This window comes from Pseudorasbora parva, chromosome 14, assembly GCF_024679245.1.
Source record: "Pseudorasbora parva isolate DD20220531a chromosome 14, ASM2467924v1, whole genome shotgun sequence".
NCBI classification, from domain to species: domain Eukaryota; kingdom Metazoa; phylum Chordata; class Actinopteri; order Cypriniformes; family Gobionidae; genus Pseudorasbora; species Pseudorasbora parva.
Window position 1 is genome coordinate 22,068,978 of NC_090185.1, and position 19,006 is coordinate 22,087,983.

The following is a 19,006-nucleotide window of genomic DNA, read 5'->3' on the forward strand; positions in this document are numbered from 1 at the left end:
GAAAACATGCCAGCTAGTAGCTGTGAAACAAGCATTACATCAGCACACATAAGTGTGTGCGTGTGTGTGAGGGGGGTGAAATCTTGTATTTTACCACATTGTGATTTCACAACCAAACTATCCACACCAGTGGATGCCAAAATCAACGTCATCTGTCTACATCGGGGGGATAAGGGCTTTTGTGTTGAGCTACGTCAAGGCTGATGTCTGTGATCATTCTCTGCTTTAGATATCAGGAAGTTATTTTTATCAACATGGCTCATGAAACGGTCTTTGTGTGTTGAGTAAAAAATGCAGACTGATGTGACACTCTGTGATCTTTCTGGATTTGCCATTTATCTCAACATGACTTCATGATAAAACAGAATGAATGAAAAATGTAACAATTATCCACAGAAATTACCTAAATGTGACAAAACCGAGATACACAAAGAAATGTTCAACTGGGGAAAAAGTTTTATTAACAAAGGACATCCTCTTTTTTTTTTTTTCTCACTTGTGCGACCGTTCAATAAACAAGAAGTTAACATTAGGTGACTCACATTTTAGACTAAAAATATTGTCCATTTTTGCTCTATTTTGTCAATGAAAATAATTCCAATCAAATCTACAGTTGCGTCTTTTCGAGCAACACAGAGATCTTTTAATTTCTGGATGAGTCCATGTTTTTGAAGAAATCAGTCAGTGAATGACTCAACGACTCAACGAGATTAAAGACTTTGACTGCGTCTTAAATCGCATACTTACAAGAAGCATGTCCTAATTCACAGTACTCATGAAAGTAGGCAAAAAGTACCCGGATGACCTACTGCTTCTGGCGAGATTCTGAAGTGTGCATATGATGGACACTTTACTATCCCATGACATAACTGATGTAAGCGGCGTATTGGATGCTTGTAGGTCACATGACAGTAACGACATGGTGAATCTAGTATGTCTGGAGAACATTCATACTATACAATATAGCACAACTGGCCTTCGAATTGCAAAGGTCGCCTCTGCCATTGGAATTTTTAAAGTAAAATAAGGTCTGGGGTAAAAATAACGACAATGATTTTTAGTTTTTTCCCCCCTACAAAGTAAATTACACACCCAATTACAAAAATGCACATTTTGAAGCAGTTATGTTTATTTTCGAAAACCTATGTTTTTAATAAGTAACTAAATAAGAATGATTGGGGTGTGAGTATGCGCAGTGTACGTTGTAGAGTAAAAAGTATCGTCAAGTTATGTTTACCACAGACCTTATTTTACTCATAAATTGAAAATCCCCCAAGGAAAATCTTAAAGAAACCAGCGGTGAATTAATTTACGGGTTCTGTCGTCATACTTGAATCATTCTATATAGTTGCATCCCAATTCAGAAATTGCATCCTTCGAAGGGTGATGCTGATTGTCCCAATTCGAAGGGTTCTTCAAATGAGGCCTTTGTTTCCTGTGAAATGAAGGATACAACAGATGGATCCTTGGCCTTACCTACCCCAGAATTCAGTGCACGCCAGTGACAACATAATGTTTTTTGGAGAGAAATTGCCAAATTACACTTTTAAATGCAAGTATTGGTTTTCAGCTTACTCAAATATCTAATATATCTCAACTTTAAAGATGGGATGGGATTATATTTATACTAGTTCTGTCAACGTTAACACGTTAACGCATGCGATTCATTTAAAGTCATTAACGCGTTAAAATACGCAATTAACCAAAATTTACGTGATTCATTTTTTTTATCAATTGACAGTCCTAGTTTATACTCTTTATTATATACAGAAATGGACAATGGTAAACATATTTAGACAGTCTGTGAACCCAGTTTTTTTCCAGACAGTTTAATATAACTTTAAAAATAGTCCAAACGTTTCTGTTACTCGTCAACGGCAGCTTTTACAGTTGTTAGGCTTCAAGAAGAGTCCTCCGTAAGCTAGACTTTCCCATTTAATAATTCTCAGTCCGACCTTCGAAGGATGCAGCCTCTGAATTGGGACACATCTTATAGACTTTATGCGCCAGAGAAACAAGCACACAGCCATCCCCAGAATTTTGCCTTTGAATTTTGCCTTTGGTATCGCTGTCAAAGAGTAATTAGTTGGTGAAGCGGATTTACTTATTGTAGAGTTCATGTGCATTGTAATGTTTGAAGCAGATATGTCATAACAAATGTCAGAAACAAGCGGTTCATTCATAAATCCGTAAGATTTTATCTTTGTGCTTGGGAATAACACACCGAAATACAGAACACAAAAAGCGCAGATCTGAAAAGGGGCAATTCATTACATTCTAAATCAGTGTTAAATTCAAATTTGATTTCTTGATCCTTTTCGAGGATTTAAAAATCAATTTAAACACAGCCCTAGAATTCATGTGTGTCAAGATGAGGGTAAAAAAACTGCAAGGGTAATTAGTCAAGACCCTCTCAAGAGAGCTCATTTGTTGGAAGCATGGAACCGAAATCTGCAGGTTGAGTTGCTCCGAACAGGAGCAGATCAGAGCGGCGGTCTCCAGAGTCCTGGCAGGAGTTGACACGACGGAGGATTCCAGCACAGCTGCAGCAGACCTGTAAAAGAAATGAACAGTACTTCCACTGGCTACGGCTCACAGGAACACTCCATTCCATGTCATTTTCCAGAGAAGAAGAAACGGACAGAACAGACATGGAGTGAGCGGTTATTATTTAGCGGTTATACATAGGCTACTCGCATGAGCTTCATGTGAATTGTCTGTCCACATCACGATTGATTCTTCTGGAATTCTTCTGGACATCAGTATACCATGAACACAAATTCAAGCACTAGCAACAGGCTCAATCTAGTAAACTTTTTGATGAATTGATTGTTTCTACTTTGTTACTGATTGTTACTATAACACGATTGTTAGATTTTTGCTTGGATTTCTCAAAAACACTGACAAATAACACCATGAGAGATATCTTTCTGAACTCATTTGCTTTGTTTGTTGTAGCTATAACTGTTTTTACATATTATAAAAGTACAGAAATGCCAGAGCGCCATTTCCAGTAAGTGAATATAGTGAACAGATGGTGCAAACTGGTTTTAATGGTGCATTGAATTTTTTGGTAGCGAATGTTGTAGTGCACTTGATTTTGGCAATGAGACAGCCCTAGAAACGGTTTCTACTACTTGAGGAAACCACTAGGGAGCCTATTGAGATGACTTGCATTCCATATCAAGCTCAAAAAATTGAGGCAATCAGTTGCATAAACTTTACATTTCTTAACTTAAAAAAATGTAAGTACCTAGAACTTACAGATTTTTATTTTGTAGCGATACATTCACATTTGATTTCTCTTAACTTCAAATATTTGAGTAAGCTAATTCATACACTACTAAATGTCCCACTTAACATTAATCATGTACAAAAACATTCACTTCATTTGAGCCTTTACTCTCCCTTTTGAGTGTCCAGCCCAATCCCAGCCCAGTTTCAGTTAAATTTAAGTTTGTCTAAATGAAGAAAAAAAAAACAAGTTCATAAAACTCAAACAACAAAACAATTATGATTACTTAAAAAAAAGTTTTGTGAACTCAAATAATTTTTTTTCTAAAAAAGTTGATCAAAATACTCAAAAATTGTTTAATTTATTTTGAGCGTTAGGGTTTACAGTGTAGTGAAAAATGCAATAAAACCACAGCACACCTATTATCAGTGTTGTGAAAGCTAGTTTGAAAAATTCAGAAATAAGTTACAAAGGATGTATTTGACAGAATACTTCTTGTTAAAAAAAGACTTCTGTGCAGGAGTGTGCAAATCTGAAAATTATTTTCATGTAAAATTTCAAGATTTTGAAAACAGTTTAGTTACAGTTACGCGCTACTGAAAGTGTACTTAACAGCTTAGCTACTTTTAGTTAGTTAGCCCCAAACTATGCCCATTACAATCACTTCATTGACAAGCTTAGTTTTGGCCAATGGAAACATTTTCTACTCAAAATGACAACAGATGGAGACAGACGTTCATTTTCCACACTCAGACATGCCTTCAACTCTTGTTCACCCGGCGTGATGATAACGATGATAATGCTGTCTAAACTTCATCAGCTCGCTAATGGAACATCCATGTCAGCTGATCATTTCTCTCTAAAGTGCCATTAGCTTCATTAGCGTCTGGCTTCTTCTCTTTCTGGGAAGTCTGCAATTACGCCCACGGTTGTGCCGAGGTTCCATATTTCAGCAACGGTTAATTGGAGATGAATTACCTTAGCATGCACATTACTTTAACTGTTGGTTTTGCTTCATCAGTCTATTCATAACGTCATCTTTATGGTAAGAAATACATCAGGTGGAGGAGAAACAAATGTCCTTTCAGGTTGACTGCAAACATGTCATATGTTCAAACGTTTCAGTCTTCGAGTCCAGCATAATATGCATAGTCTGATTTGCCTAAAGAGTGAAAACACTTGCTCAGTGGCACTATCAAAACATTACTGTTTGTTTAAATATCCCTACCAGTCACGCATAGCAACAGCTCAACCAATGGCATGCATTTGGGGCGTGGCTATTGATTTTCCTGACCAATAGCATATTGAAACCTATTAGGCAACAATTCATATTTTAGCAATTCTGTTTAGTGGCACAGAAAATATACTCCTCACCCTTGAAGACTTAGTTTTGTGAGTGTGTGGGACAGTTTAGGTTATGTCTACATTAATCCGGATACAGTTGAAAGCTGTGTGTGTGTGTGTGTGTGTGTGTGTGTGTGTGTGTGTGTGTGTGTGTGTGTGTGTGTGTGTGTGTGTGTGTGTGTGTGTGTTTTCACTGGAAAAACTTGCATTTTACGCAAAAACTGCATTTTCAAATGTATCCACTTGGGAAAGCGTTTTCAAAAAGGTCAGTCTTCACAGGACAATAACGCTGCCTCAGTGCCAACGGAGAGAAAACGTATTAGTGTATCAGAAAGTGTGTTATTTTAAGCCTGCAATGTTTCCACAGCTTATTACTATTTTTGCAACTGTTGCTGGGTTATTGTGATGAACATTATCTCTCCAAATGCAGATAGAGACTGAACGTCTCCCTGCCCTGTTTAACTGTGTCTCTCTCGCTCTGTCTCTCCCCAGGCTTTTCCTTTGAGCTCTTTGAGTAAAAAGCAGCCCACCCTGTTGGTTGTTTGTGGTCCTGAGCAGAATGGCTCTATCGGTCTGGTGTGTGCCCGCCATCTGCGTATATTTGTAAGTACAGAGTGCTACGCCAAAGGGCACTGAGACCGAATGGATACTGACAGGGTGTATTTGCTTTCCTACTGCACTTTCTTGCTATTATTGTGTATGATTCATTTCACATTGTTCCGAAGTTAGTTGTAAAACGTAAGTTGTAGGCCTAATCACAGCACCTTTTTTGGCATCAGAAATTACATTTCTTTCCGTTGACATGAACAAACTCTCTTAGGCCCTGTCCCAAATGGCACCCTAAACACTTGCAGTCTTGCTACGAATCTGCACTTCTGTGATGTAATACCGTTTTGAAGGGTAGAAGTTTGCTACGGAGCTCGCTTAAGTGTGGGCACGAGGAAAGTGTGAATCAAGGGCCATATCGCCTCGCGAGTACCCCTCTGAAAGCTAAAATGGCAAATTACAGTCTTGTGGACTTCACGATCATGCGCCATTGTATATCCACATAACTGTAAATGCCATTTGGGACAGGGCCTTTGTTGTCAGCTTATTCAAACCACTTTTCAAAATCCAATCTAATGAATACAATTAAGTCATTTTTGTCCTTAAAAATCCAGTTTCTGAATGTTTTATATGTTGATTTTAAGAGTATCTTTTTAGTAAGCGGTAAGCACATATGCTCCAACATTTCCAGATTTTAAAAAAAGGTGAAAAAATGAAAACCTATTATATGCCTTATTTTAACATCACCATGCTCCTCTGTGATGCTAGATTTATGGAGAATCTGTATTCGTCTAATAAACGTATACTCTGTTAAAGTTATCCTTCTTTTCATTCTGATGGAGTGAGGTTTGGCCAGTCAAGATTTGGCCAGTTTACATTATGGGATTCTTGGAACGGATAAAAAATTGGATCGGTGAAAAAAAAAAAAAAAAACGAACAATAGAGGGTCATCACATGATGGCAGCTGTTTAATACATTCCCAGTGTACATCTGCATGGATTCTTGTATCCGTACCAGCGTTATGTAACAAATACATTAAGTTAAACTGCAGGATTGTAATGAACTTACCCGGCAACTTATCCAGACTGTATGGACTTTATCCTGTATGCTGAGCAAATGAGGTGTTTAAAACCATAAATTTTAGTCCACATTAATCACTACTAATGTTCTTCTAAGAATTAAATTATAAGGTAATTATGTTATGTGATTTATGAACTCAAAATTTCCCCTGCATATCCACAGGGGGACAAAATATTGCTTTAAAAAACAGAAAGCTTTTATGGAGACTGTCCCATTCAGATGAATGTACATATTCCTGGATCAACATCTCTGTTGATCCAGCATCATCAACCAATCAGATTTGAGCGAGAAGTTTACAGTTTATGACAAGTTTAGCTGTCAACAAATGTTAGGTGTTAGTGTTAGTCACCCTCTGATTTTAGGGTTAAGTTATGGGTAGAGGTTTAGGGTTAGGGATAGGACTACGTTTTCAGATAGGAATGTTGTTGCAGAATCAACAATATATGTCGATCCAGAAACATGGCTTACTTGGCAAAATCACGGTTCATGTATGACTTCCATGTAACACATTTTCATGTCTGTTTTTCACAACCTAGGGACAGATTTTTGAACAATTTATATAAAAATACACAATACATTTTAAAATGGTTTATTTCACTCTGTTCAGATGAGCATATATTGCATAGTTTAAAATAGCAAGTCTAAAATAAATGTATTTTTTTGTAATGTAATGTAAATGAAATGTAAATGTAATGTAAAAATAAATGAAAGAGATAGTAAAAACTGGCAATGTTCTAATAATGACATAATGAAGGAAATCTGAAAAGTGATGTTCTGAAGGGAAACTCTTTTCTTCCTTGTCTCTCACATGTAGGAATATGAGCCCACCATTTTCTATCCCAAGCGTTCTTCTCAGAGTTTGCACCAGGACTTCACCGTTCAGTGCGAGAAAATGGACATCCCTTTCCTGTCCTATCTTCCGACAGAGGTGGGTGCCCGTCTTAAATAATAATGCTCACTGGAAGAGAGATGTCAATGTGATGCTCACTCTTCTAGACATCTGTCAACCTTAATCGAGTCCCGTCTGACCCCACGACCAGGTCCAGCTGTTAAATGATGCCTACAATCTGGTGATCGATGCGATCCTGGGACCTGAAACCGACAATACGGAGGTGAAGGAGCCCTATGCTGGGATGCTGGTGACTCTCAAACAGGTCAAAATACCCATCGTTAGTGTGGACGTGCCCTCAGGTATTTGCTCATTAAACACATATCCTGAATTCTGCCCATGGCATCTTTAGAGGCTTTCGCATGGGGTAGTTCTAGAACTTAGTTATAGGAACTAACCACCAGGGTGATTCCCCGAGAACTAAAATTTCCCCTAGGGCCGTTTTTCTGGTTGCACTCGCACTGCCAGTAGGAGCTCTGAAGAGACGCAAGCCGCGCTTGTTGTTGTGACTTATGCTGACGGCACTGAGAACTCCAGAGCCTGAGCACACAGCTCTTACATTCTCCGTCTTCATTAGTTTACAATCTGTTTAACAGTCCTGTCTAATACGTTAGTAGATAGAACTGTTATACAAAGAAAGTAGACGGCATATGAAAAAGTATTCGTGTCTGTATTTTCCTTTTAGCGTATATGTTGAGAGTTCCAACTATCACTGTTTTCTGTGTTCGTAAAGTTAATTTCTGGAGTAAATATATAGGCTATAATGTTTTTTTTTTTAAATGGAGGATGCTGGTGTTTCACATGCGTTCGGCCAATCAGTGTACACTTATGTCACTGGTAGTTCCTGTTGTGCTGAGTTAGACCCTACTCTGATGTAGGAGGAAATTAGTTCCCCCAAAAGGAGTTCCTAGAACTAAAATTGTCCCTAGATCCTTCAGTGCCAACTTCCACCAATAGTTTTAGGAAATATGAAAAGGCTCCACCGATGCGAAATCCCTTTTTATTGTGCAATGCCACAACGAAAAAATTATGTGACATCCAGTAAATAAAGTGGTTACTTGCAAGGAAAAGAAAAACATATTCTCAATCTGTTCAGAAGAATGTTTTTTTTTTTTTTTTTTTGTCAGACTGCAGCTTAAGACGTTAAAAATACTCATTAGCATTCATCGGCACACTCAAGAAAACTGCTAACAGAACAACCAAAACAAATCTCAAGTGTCTATTTTTATACACTGAACATCATTTGTGTAACTCATGACAGCTAACCATATGCAGTAAATAGCCTACATATGTTAGCCTTCTTACAAATTAATTTATATGAAAAACATGAATTACATGGATGTACATGAATTAAAGTGTTCACAGTCTGTTACATACTAAATTCTATGATTATTGTGCAATTTAGTTTGATCACTATTGTGGCACAGATATTACTTCAGCATTAACTTTAGCTTATAGCTATTAGCTGCACTGGATAATTGTTGCTAGCTAATAAATACTATAAAAGGTAATACTATAAGAGGTAAAATCAAATACTAGGTAAAAAGATTTTTAAAAGGTTTAAGAAAGGATTTACTACCACATTTAAGTCTATTTCACCACTAGATAGCCTAGTAGCTGATACTATAGAGGTTAAACTGAATAATAGATCAATAATAATAATACAAAATGGTAGTAGCTATTGTAAGTGTGCAGTAGTCATTATTTTATTGAGGAATTGGTTACTAGCATCAAAGGCTACTTACTGCTGTCAAAGTCAAACTGAGTGCTAGCTAAAAATGTATAATTTTAAAAAATATACTTAGTAGCCTAGGCAAAATAGATATTCTATTATTAAGAAATTAATTACTAGCATCAACGGCTAATAGCTATTAGCTACCTTTGCTAATATCTAATAGCAACCTAATGCTGTCAAAGTCAAACTGAATAATATTATTGAAAAATGGATTACAAACAAATGTTAATAGCTACTAGCTTGCTAACATCTATAGATGTGCAATGCTGTAAAAAAACGAATAATATACTTAATAAATAAATTGTTGATACATTACAAGTATGTGAAATGGGTTACTAACACCTCCAAGGAGATTTGAGTGATGAAATCTGTTTGAAATCCAGTTTTTCTGATAGATGACCTGAGAGACCTAAATGTGTTGCACTGGACCTGGTGTTCGCAAAACAGACAAATTATAAAACCAAAGTAAACTTGTAGCCATTATGTCATCAGGAGACATTATTTGAAAATTGCAGCTGATGGCTGACACGTTGTATTTTTGCTGCTCACTTTCCACATGACAGGATTATGATGAACGATCTTTACGAGCCAGTTTTTTCGCCCCTTATCTGGGGGAATTTGGAAACATGGTTATGTTTCAGTTAATGACTAGTGGCTTGTGATGGTGAGAAAGGATTCACTTTTCCTATCTCTCTTTTCCTGAAGGTTGGGATGTTGATGAACCGGCCAAAGATGGGATAAATCCAGAAGTTCTCGTGTCTCTGACAGCTCCCAAAAAGTGCGCAACAGGTTTCTCTGGAAAACATTTTCTGGCGGGACGATTCCTTCCCTATGACATTCAGAAAAAATACGAACTTAATCTGCCAGAATTCCCCGGCACGGAGTGTGTTATAGAACTGTAGCCGTTTATACAAACCTGTATTTTGAATAACAATGATGTTTTTCCCCTTTTGTATTTTATAGATTGTTCTGTGGCATTCAGTTACTGAGATACTTGGGGTAGTAGGGGAGTTTTGGCTCCTAAGAAATGGGTTTAGAATTATCTATTCAATTTTGCAAACTTTCCTGTTGATTCTTCAAAATTGCCAATACAATTTTGTTCAATACGCAAGTCTTTTAAATGTTGGATGTATTGAAAGTGCATTACCCTGATAGTGCCTCCAGTCCAATGTGCACGACACCTACAAATCCAATGCATTTCTGCAGGAATTTTACTCCAATACGAGTTTATTCACCTGTACGTTTTTGGTAAAGTTGTATAGTACACTGTAAAAAAAATACCTGTAAAAAAACGGAAATATTCCGGCAGCTGGGGCGCCAGAAAAAAACTGTAAAATAACAGAAAATAACCAACACGTAAAAAAACGGAAATATTCCGGCAGCTGGGGCGCCAGAAAAAAACTGTAAAATAACAGAAAATAACCAACACGTAAAAAAACAGAAATATTCCGGCAGCTGGGCGCCAGAAAAAAACTGTAAAATAACAAAAAATAACCAACACGTAAAAAAACGGAAATATTCCGGCAGCTGGGGCGCCAGAAAAAAACTGTAAAATAACAGAAAATAACCAACCCGTAAAAAAACGGAAATATTCCGGCAGCTGGGGCGCCAGAAAAAAACTGTAAAATAACAGAAAATAACCAACACGTAAAAAAACAGAAATATTCCGGCAGCTGGGCGCCAGAAAAAAACTGTAAAATAACAAAAAATAACCAACACGTAAAAAAACGGAAATATTCCGGCAGCTGGGGCGCCAGAAAAAAACTGTAAAATAACCAACACGTAAAATTACAGTAATTTTCCATAGTTCAAAATACAGGTTTTATCTGTCATTTATATGAGTTTCTATATTTAAACAAGAAAATTATGTAAAAAAATAAGGATTACAAATTGTGGAAAATTATGTAACAACCATGAAATTACCAATTAGATTGGACATTACTACAACTCAAATAACCACCCTAGAGTGCAAAAGATTGTTTTTGTAGTTTTTATTTAAAAAAATGAACTTTAAGGTTGTTTTAAAATAGTAATGTGATCACAATATAGTTTGTTCATAATGACCACATTATATATACAAAGTTATATCATAACTGCAAAAATATAAAAAAAAACAAAGCAGCATACCAATAATAAAATTAGTTCATGACTTCAACACTTTAACAATATAACAATTAGTTCATAACTACAACAATAAAAAAAATTTTTAATAATAACTGCAACAATGTAAGATATTGTACAATAGCAATTTGTTATACACATATATGACGAAAAAGTGGATTTGTCTCATCAACAGATGAGTCATGAAAATAAAATAATTAAATCACGAAAAAGTCTGTAACACTCAAGAATTTCTCTATGGTAATAAAGAGAGATTTGACACGCTTACGAAAGTTTTTACTCCATCCATCCATAATCCACAATTCTGCTCATCAACGAAAGAACCTTTAGACTGACTGCCAGTTCCTTTCTTGACGTGTTCTTCTATCTCGACTTTTGATCCCGTCTCAGGGTTTATCTTGAAAAGGCATCTGTGAGAGAGAAAAGAAACCTCAGTAATAAATCATTGAGTGTATGTGAGGATGCGCGAGTCTAAGTGAGGATGCGCATGTGAGTGTATGTGAGGATGCGCGTGAGTGTGAGGATGCGCGTGAGTGTGAGGATGCGCGTGAGTAAGTGAGGATGCGTATGAGTGTAAGTGAGGATGCGCGAGTCTAAGTGAGGATGCGCGTGAGTGTATGTGAGGATGCGCGTGAGTCTAAAGGGGGTCGCACACCGGACGCGGAGCTCGGCGGCGCGCCGCGCAGCGTCTCAGGTATCGCACACCAGACGCGCACATTTTAAAAGGCTACGTTTATTATACATTTCCCCAAAATATGTTTAGACTTTATTCAAGCTGTTGAACTCAGAATGTAAAACAAATTTGTCTTGTAGCAAAGGTTGAAATCAGTATACCTTAACGATAATATACTTTTAATATAAAGCCTTGAAATGGCGCTCTGTGGCGCGGCAGGATTTAGAAGGCCGAATGACGCCACCGGTGTGCGTACACTCATTGAAAACAATGTGTTCGAATTTTAAAGACAAGGCGCGCCGCCGAGCTCCGCGTCCGGTGTGCGACCCCCTTAATGCTGCGTTCACACTAGGGATGTCAACGATTAATCGATGATCGATTAATTGTCGATAAGACATTTGATCGATAAGACTTATCGATCATCGATTAAGCAGGGTCATGCGCGTGCGTGAGGAAACGGGAGGAAAAATGATGCGAGCGCGCCCGAGTTCTATTTGGAACCATTTTACAGCTGGAGTTACACCTTCATCATGACTGCAAGCTTGCATGTGCATTCGCAACCTTTTGTTTTGCGCAAATGTAAGTTGTAATATTGTGTTTATTTTGTTCAGGCCTATCTTTAGCTGATTTATCTCATAAGGGTGCATTTGGTTAATAATTACGTTAGAGATGAGCGGTAGTAAAAGCGTGGCGGTGATCAGCTTCAGCGTGCAGCTCCAACAGCACTAATAATGACTGATTGGGACTGTCATATTACACAACATTAATGAGAACACTATTGTAATAAAACATTGTGATTTTTAAGTATTTGGGTTTATTTGCCGTGTGTTTCATTACGTTGATCCAGGAAGAGCGCATGCACAACATGAGTCACGCATTCTGACTAACGCATGTAACTTAGTTCAAGTTCACTTGTGCATTCGCATCAGATTGTGCTGAAGTAATTTGTAACATTACATTTATTTTGTAACGTTATATATGTGATCAATCATATAGGATGCGTTTCTTTCAGCGAAATAAAACGCACTAACAAATGGCTTCAGTCAGTGATGGCTGGTTTTCATTCAGTGCTTCGGCTTTAGCGCATACAGAGCAATGCATAATAACGATGATTGGGACAGTCATATTATATAACAAATGAGAACACAATTTTAATAAATGGTTGTAAAGTCATCGGGTTTAGGTGCCGTGTTCAGAGCGTTGTTCCTAGAGCGCGTGAACGCCACGCGTCTCCCATTCTGCATATGAATTAGAGTGCGGATCGGGCTGCATTTTTCTGTCCGAGCCCGACCCGCGTCCGACAGAGCAGTAACCGAACCCGACCCGAGCCCGACAGGCATTCAAATATTTATGTCCGAGCCCGACCCGAGCCCGACAGTTAAAATCAATTTTTTCCCCTCATATACTAATGACACGCACGTTTGTTTGTGTGGAAATCCCGCTTTTATTAAGCAACTGTAAGGAAGCCATTCTGAAATGTTTACAGACGAGCGCATCAGCGCGCACACGGGGCATCAAACGTTACACAGAGCCCAATCAAATAGCCAACTGAAATTAAATGAACAAAGGTCTGCTAAAAATGGCCCAAGCTAACAGAACAAAACATTAACGTAACACAATTTAAATGCTTATTGAAATGAAAGTCATCTTACCAATTTTCTCAAACTGTATGTTTCCTAAACTGCAACATGGGATCTATTTACATAATCTATCCATCAAAGTTTAGGCTAATCGAGGTTTTATGTAGAAAAAGGATTGCATCAACTGCGGATGGCTTCAAGGCTGTCCTGCTGCCAGCAGCGCTGAAGTTGCGCTCACTGGAATGACAGGGATGCCGCGGGCAATATGCACGCACGTGTTGCGAGTTGTTGTCACGGCGACATAAACAAATTTCCGCATGCAGGAAGACGGATGTTAGGGTAATATTATGCATGTATTTTAATCACAAAAACAAACCATTGCATCAAGTTAAACAGGCCCATTGGCTACTTGCATAATAAGCAGTTTTAAATTTAAAAGGTTCAATGCCTTTTCGCGCTGACGTGACCGAGCCCGACCTGAACCCGAACGTCATTTCTAAATATCTGTCCGAACCCGGCCCGACCCGTCGGGTACCGTCGGAACCCGTCGGGCTCGGGTCGGGTATCCATCCTCTAATATGAATATCAGCAACTCAATTCAAGTTCACTTGTCCATTCGCATCATTTTGTGAAGATATATAATTTGTAACATTTTGTTAACTTTATATTAATCTGATTAATCTCATATAGGAAGCTTTTTGTTGACTTAACGTGCTAGCAAAGTTTCAGTGTAACTTACCAGTGTTGATTCAGCGCATCGGCTTCAGCTCGCGCAGTTCAAACAGCAACGCACGACTAATAATAACTTTGATTGGGACTGTCACATTACATAACATTAATGAAAACAATATTTTAATAAATCGTTTTGAATTAACTGGGTTTAGGTGACGTTTCAGCACGTTGCTCTTGCAAGTGCGTCCACAAATTCTGAATAACAGATCTGAGGCGGCGTTCGTGTTGTATTACATGTTATATTCGGTTATTAAATAAGTAATTAAATTAAATTATAAATAACATCGACTAATTTTACAATCCCATAGCCCTTTGTTTAGATAAAAAAAATCCTTCTCATTCATTTGGTGAAGAACATGGCGTTTTGAGCAGCATTGCACATAGGCTTACTGTCATGCTGTAGACGCATATTTCAGTATTATGGTTAACGATTAATCGATTAATTGATCGTTAAGTTAAACAACGATCGATCATGGGAATTTGTGAAAATTGACATCCCTAGTTCACACCGCACGCGAATGACGCAATTCGCACGAGTGATTTCCATGTTAAGTCAATGCAGCAACGCGAATAGGCATTCTGCGGCGCGAATGACGCGGCAATGATCACGCGAATTGAGCGTTTTGAACGCGTGATTCGCGCGAATCGCTCAAGTTGAAAAATCTGAACTTTGGTGGATATTCGCGCCGCGTTAACCAATGAGGAGCCTGCTTACTGCTGTCACGTGGTGAAGTGACGGATGGGAAACCCATTGGGGAAACCCTGAGGCCAGAGTAATTTAAAAATACTGCTGTATTGTGTCACAAAATGTAGTTTTAATAGTTGTTCAGGTGAGAATGTAGTTGTTTAAAGCTCAAATATGTGATTTATTTATTAAGAGAGCTCCTATTTGAAAATTTGATCTGGTGTTTTTGGAGGTGTGAGACCCAGGCGATCACCGGAGCTCAGCGCTCATCAACCTCGGTGAGAGCAGCCTTAACTCGGCTAGTCCTTCTGCCGACTGCCGCTGCCTGGCAGAACCCCCTCCCATGACGCAAATTCACGTCTGTTGTGTAGTGAATGTCACACGCGAATGAAGCGAATTTCACGCGCGAATGGATTCAAATTGTTCACGCGTCCATCTTCGCGCGAATACCGCAATATATTCGCGTCATTCGCGTGCGGTGTGAACGCAGCATAAGTGAAGATGCGCGTGAGTCTAAGTGAGGATGCGCGTGAGTGTAAGTGAGGATGCGCGTGAGTGTAAGTGAGGATGCGTATGAGTGTAAGTGAGGATGCGCGTGAGTTTAAGTGAGGATGCGTATGAGTGTAAGTGAGGATGCGCGTGAGCGTAAGTGAGGATGTGCGTGAGTAAGTGAGGATGCGCGTGAGTAAGTGAGGATGCGTTTGAGTCTAAGTGAGGATGCGCGTGTGAGTGTAAGTGAGGATGCGTGTGAGTGTAAGTGAGGATGCGTGTGAGTAAGTGAGGATGCGCATGAGTGTAAGTGAGGATGCGTGTGAGAGTAAGTGAGGATGCGTATGAGAGTAAGTGAGGATGCGCGCGTGAGTGTATGTGAGGATGCGCGTGTGAGTGTATGTGAGGATGCGCGTGAGTGTAAGTGAGGATCCGCGCGTCAGTGTAAGTGAGGATGCATGTGAGTCTAAGTGAGGATGTGCGAGTCTAAGTGAGGATGCGCGTGAGAGTGTATGCGAGGATGCAAGAGTCTAAGTGTGGATGCGCGCTTGAGTCTAAGTGAGGATGTGCGAGTCTAAGTGAGGATGTGCGAGTCTAAGTGAGGATGTGTGTGAGAGTGTATGCGAGGATGCAAGAGTCTAAGTGTGGATGCGCGCGTGAGTCTAAGTGAGGATGCGCGCGTGAGTGTATGTAAGGATGCGCGCGTGAGTGTATGTGAGGATGCGCGCGTGAGTGTATGTGAGGATGCGCGCGTGAGTGTATGTGAGGATGCGCGCGTGAGTGTATGTGAGGATGCGCGCGTGAGTGTATGTGAGGATGCGCGAGTCTAAGTGAGGATGCGCGTGAGTGTATGTGAGGATGCGCGCGTGAGTGTATGTGAGGATGCAAGAGTCTAAGTGTGGATGCGCGCGTGAGTGTATGTAAGGATGCGCGCGTGAGTGTATGTGAGGATGCGCACGTGAGTGAATGTGAGGATGCGCGCGTGAGTGTATGTGAGGATGCGCGCGTGATTGTATGTGAGGATGCGCGCGTGAGTGTATGTGAGGATGCGCGCGTGAGTGTATGTGAGGATGCGCGAGTCTAAGTGAGGATGCGCGTGAGTGTATGTGAGGATGCGCGCGTGAGTGTATGTGAGGATGCGGGTGAGTGTATGTGAGGATGCGCGTGAGTGTATGTGAGGATGCGCGTGAGTTTAAGTGAGGATGCGCGTGAGTGTAAGTGAGGATGCGCGCGTGAGTGTATGTGAGGATGCGCGTGAGTGTATGTGAGGATGCGCGTGAGTGTAAGTGAGGATGCGCGTGAGTGTGTATGTGAGGATGCGCGTGAGTGTGTATGTGAGGATGCGCGTGAGTGTGTATGTGAGGATGCGCGTGAGTGTGTATGTGAGGATGCGCGTGAGTGTGTATGTGAGGATGCGCGTGAGTGTGTATGCGAGGATGCGCGTGAGTGTGTATGCGAGGATGCGCGTGAGTGTGTATGCGAGGATGCGCGTGAGTGTGTATGCGAGGTTGCGCGTTTGAGTGTGTATGCGAGGATGCGCGTTTGAGTGTATGTGAGGATGCGCGTGAGAGTGTATGTGAGGATGCGCGTGAGTGTGTATGTGAGGATGCGCGTGTGAGTGTGTATGTGAGGATGCGCGTGTGAGTGTGTATGTGAGGATGCGCGTGTGAGTGTGTATGTGAGGATGCGCGTGTGAGTGTGTATGTGAGGATGCGCACGTGAGAGTGTATGTGAGGAACGCACGTGAGAGTGTATGTGAGGATGCGCGTGAGAGTGTATGTGAGGATGCGCGTGAGAGTGTATGTGAGGATGCGCGTGAGAGTGTATGTGAGGATGCGCGTGAGAGTGTATGTGAGGATGCGCGTGAGAGTGTATGTGAGGATGCGCGTGAGAGTGTATGTGAGGATGCGCGTGAGAGTGTATGTGAGGATGCGCGTGTTTGTGAGGATGCGCGTGTGAGTGTTTGTGAGGATACGCGTGTGAGTGTTTGTCAGGTGTTTGTGAGTGTTTGTCTCACGCGTGTGAGTGTTTGATGCGCGTGTTTGTGAGGATGCGCGTGTGAGTGTAAGTGAGGATGCGGACCCTACAAATTCTTTACATATAAATGCAATGAATGTAAATTGTATAAATTAATACAATAAATGTATTATGACATCATAATTTCCCAAAAATGACTATATAGTACACCATGTACTCACCAGAAAGGGACATTCTATCAAGAATGCCACAGGCTGCATTTGAGTTGCTTGAAGGGCTATCAGACATCACTTTGACCTTAATAAAGCACATAATACAAGACTCATAATGAGTAATATATTTTGCAAGAGTAATACACATCCGGTAAAATCATATAAACAAAGAATCGATTGCTTAATTGATTGCTTATTTTCTTATTAAGGGTTAGTTAATACAAAAATTCAGTCATTAATTATTCCTGAACACAAGATATTTAAGAATATTTGTAACCAAGCAGATCCATGCAGCCATAGTATTTTTTCAGAGACTTATTGATGAAGATGACTGCCTACGCGCTGTAATTTCTGAAGCATGACATGCAACATGCATATAAGTTAGGTAATGTGGCTCATTTCTGTGTAGTGCTTGATGTTAACGTTACATAACCTTTTAGAGTTTTCACTGAAACACTACAACTATTACAAGTGTAATCTGCAAACATATTTACATGGTGCAACAACGATCACCTTTCTTCCTGATCTTGACTCTGGCAGCTCTCAACTTATCTACAGGGAGAGACAAAAACAAGCGTGTAACGTTAAGTGTATGGGACATGTCGACGAAACAGCGAGATTTTTTCCGTTGACGGCTTTTTGTCAAATAATTTTTCCCTTAGGTGAAAAACTGCATTTTTGAGCTTAGACGACGTCTAAAACTGACTACTTGTAAGTTATATAGTCAGATGTATGCGTCGTCTAAGCTTAAAAAATGCCGTTTTTCACCTGAGGTAAACTTATTGCCAAACAGCCATCGACGGTAAAATAAAATAAAAAATCGCCCTATTTCGTCGACGGCATTTTTGAGCTTTTTTGATCCGAAGACGACGGAAAAATAGCATTTGGTAACAAAATGCAACAGAAAGCTAAAACTAAAACTATAAAGTAAGTTAAGATACAAAACTAACGTTACACGGAACCATCACCTGAAGCCTTAACATTATAAAGTTTAAACATTATAAAGAATTTAAATCATTACGTTAACGGGCTGAGCCCAAGTTTAATATAAACACAGTCAACACGATTCAAAGCGGTAAAACATTTTTTTTTTAAAATTAAAATACATGCACTTTACCTGTTTATTTGCGCCTCACATCATCCAAGATTGACGGGCCACGGCAAAGCTGAAGGTCAAGAGAATCCTGTCGCACGCGCAGTTGCCCCACTGTGTGCTTAGAAGGGAATGTATCCTTGCGCCAAGGCGGGAATTCCTTCGGTTCGAATATTTAAAATCTTTATGACTGTCATTTAAATATCATCGTACTTAAAGTAAGAAAGTGTTATTATATTATTTTATTTTACGATATTATGAAAATAAATGCGTAATAAAACACCAAACGCAGCAGACATAGGCTTACTTTTGACAAGCGGAACAAGATGTGATCAGTTGCAGTAGTGATGGAAGTCTGTTAACTTCAAAGACTGATTTACCCGATTTACCAGCTCTTTTACGCAAACACGAAATGACGTGCATACACACATTATTATATTATTAAATAATCTTATAATTATTTAAAAAGCAAATAATTAAACTAAAAGACAAATTCCATAAACCTTTTTTTTTTCATTTCTATAAAAGGTAGGCTACATATATACTCATCTATTAATTAATGTTATGTAAATATACATTATTTTTGAATGTATTAAAATGTGTTTTATTAATTAT

General features: G+C 39.4%; 1 protein-coding gene and 1 long non-coding RNA gene across 2 annotated transcripts in view; one reads left to right on the forward strand and one right to left on the reverse strand.

The window, feature by feature from the left end:
• yjefn3 (YjeF N-terminal domain containing 3) overlaps positions 1-10,087 on the forward strand; it is a 51,736-nt gene extending 41,649 nt beyond the window's left edge. Inside the window, exons 3-6 of the mRNA XM_067415890.1 lie at positions 5,072-5,182; positions 7,020-7,133; positions 7,246-7,396; positions 9,535-10,087. Coding sequence (XP_067271991.1) covers positions 5,072-5,182; positions 7,020-7,133; positions 7,246-7,396; positions 9,535-9,731 — 573 coding nt within the window. The 3' untranslated portion in view covers positions 9,732-10,087. The remainder of the gene's footprint in view (positions 1-5,071; positions 5,183-7,019; positions 7,134-7,245; positions 7,397-9,534) is intronic.
• A 966-nt stretch (positions 10,088-11,053) lies between these two features.
• LOC137039498 (uncharacterized) lies at positions 11,054-18,469 on the reverse strand. The gene is made up of 4 exons (XR_010897676.1): positions 18,416-18,469; positions 17,812-17,850; positions 17,308-17,383; positions 11,054-11,360 (listed from the first exon to the last, which is right to left on the reverse strand). It is a non-coding gene; the product is annotated as an uncharacterized lncRNA (long non-coding RNA).
• Between the last annotated feature and the right edge of the window lie 537 nt (positions 18,470-19,006).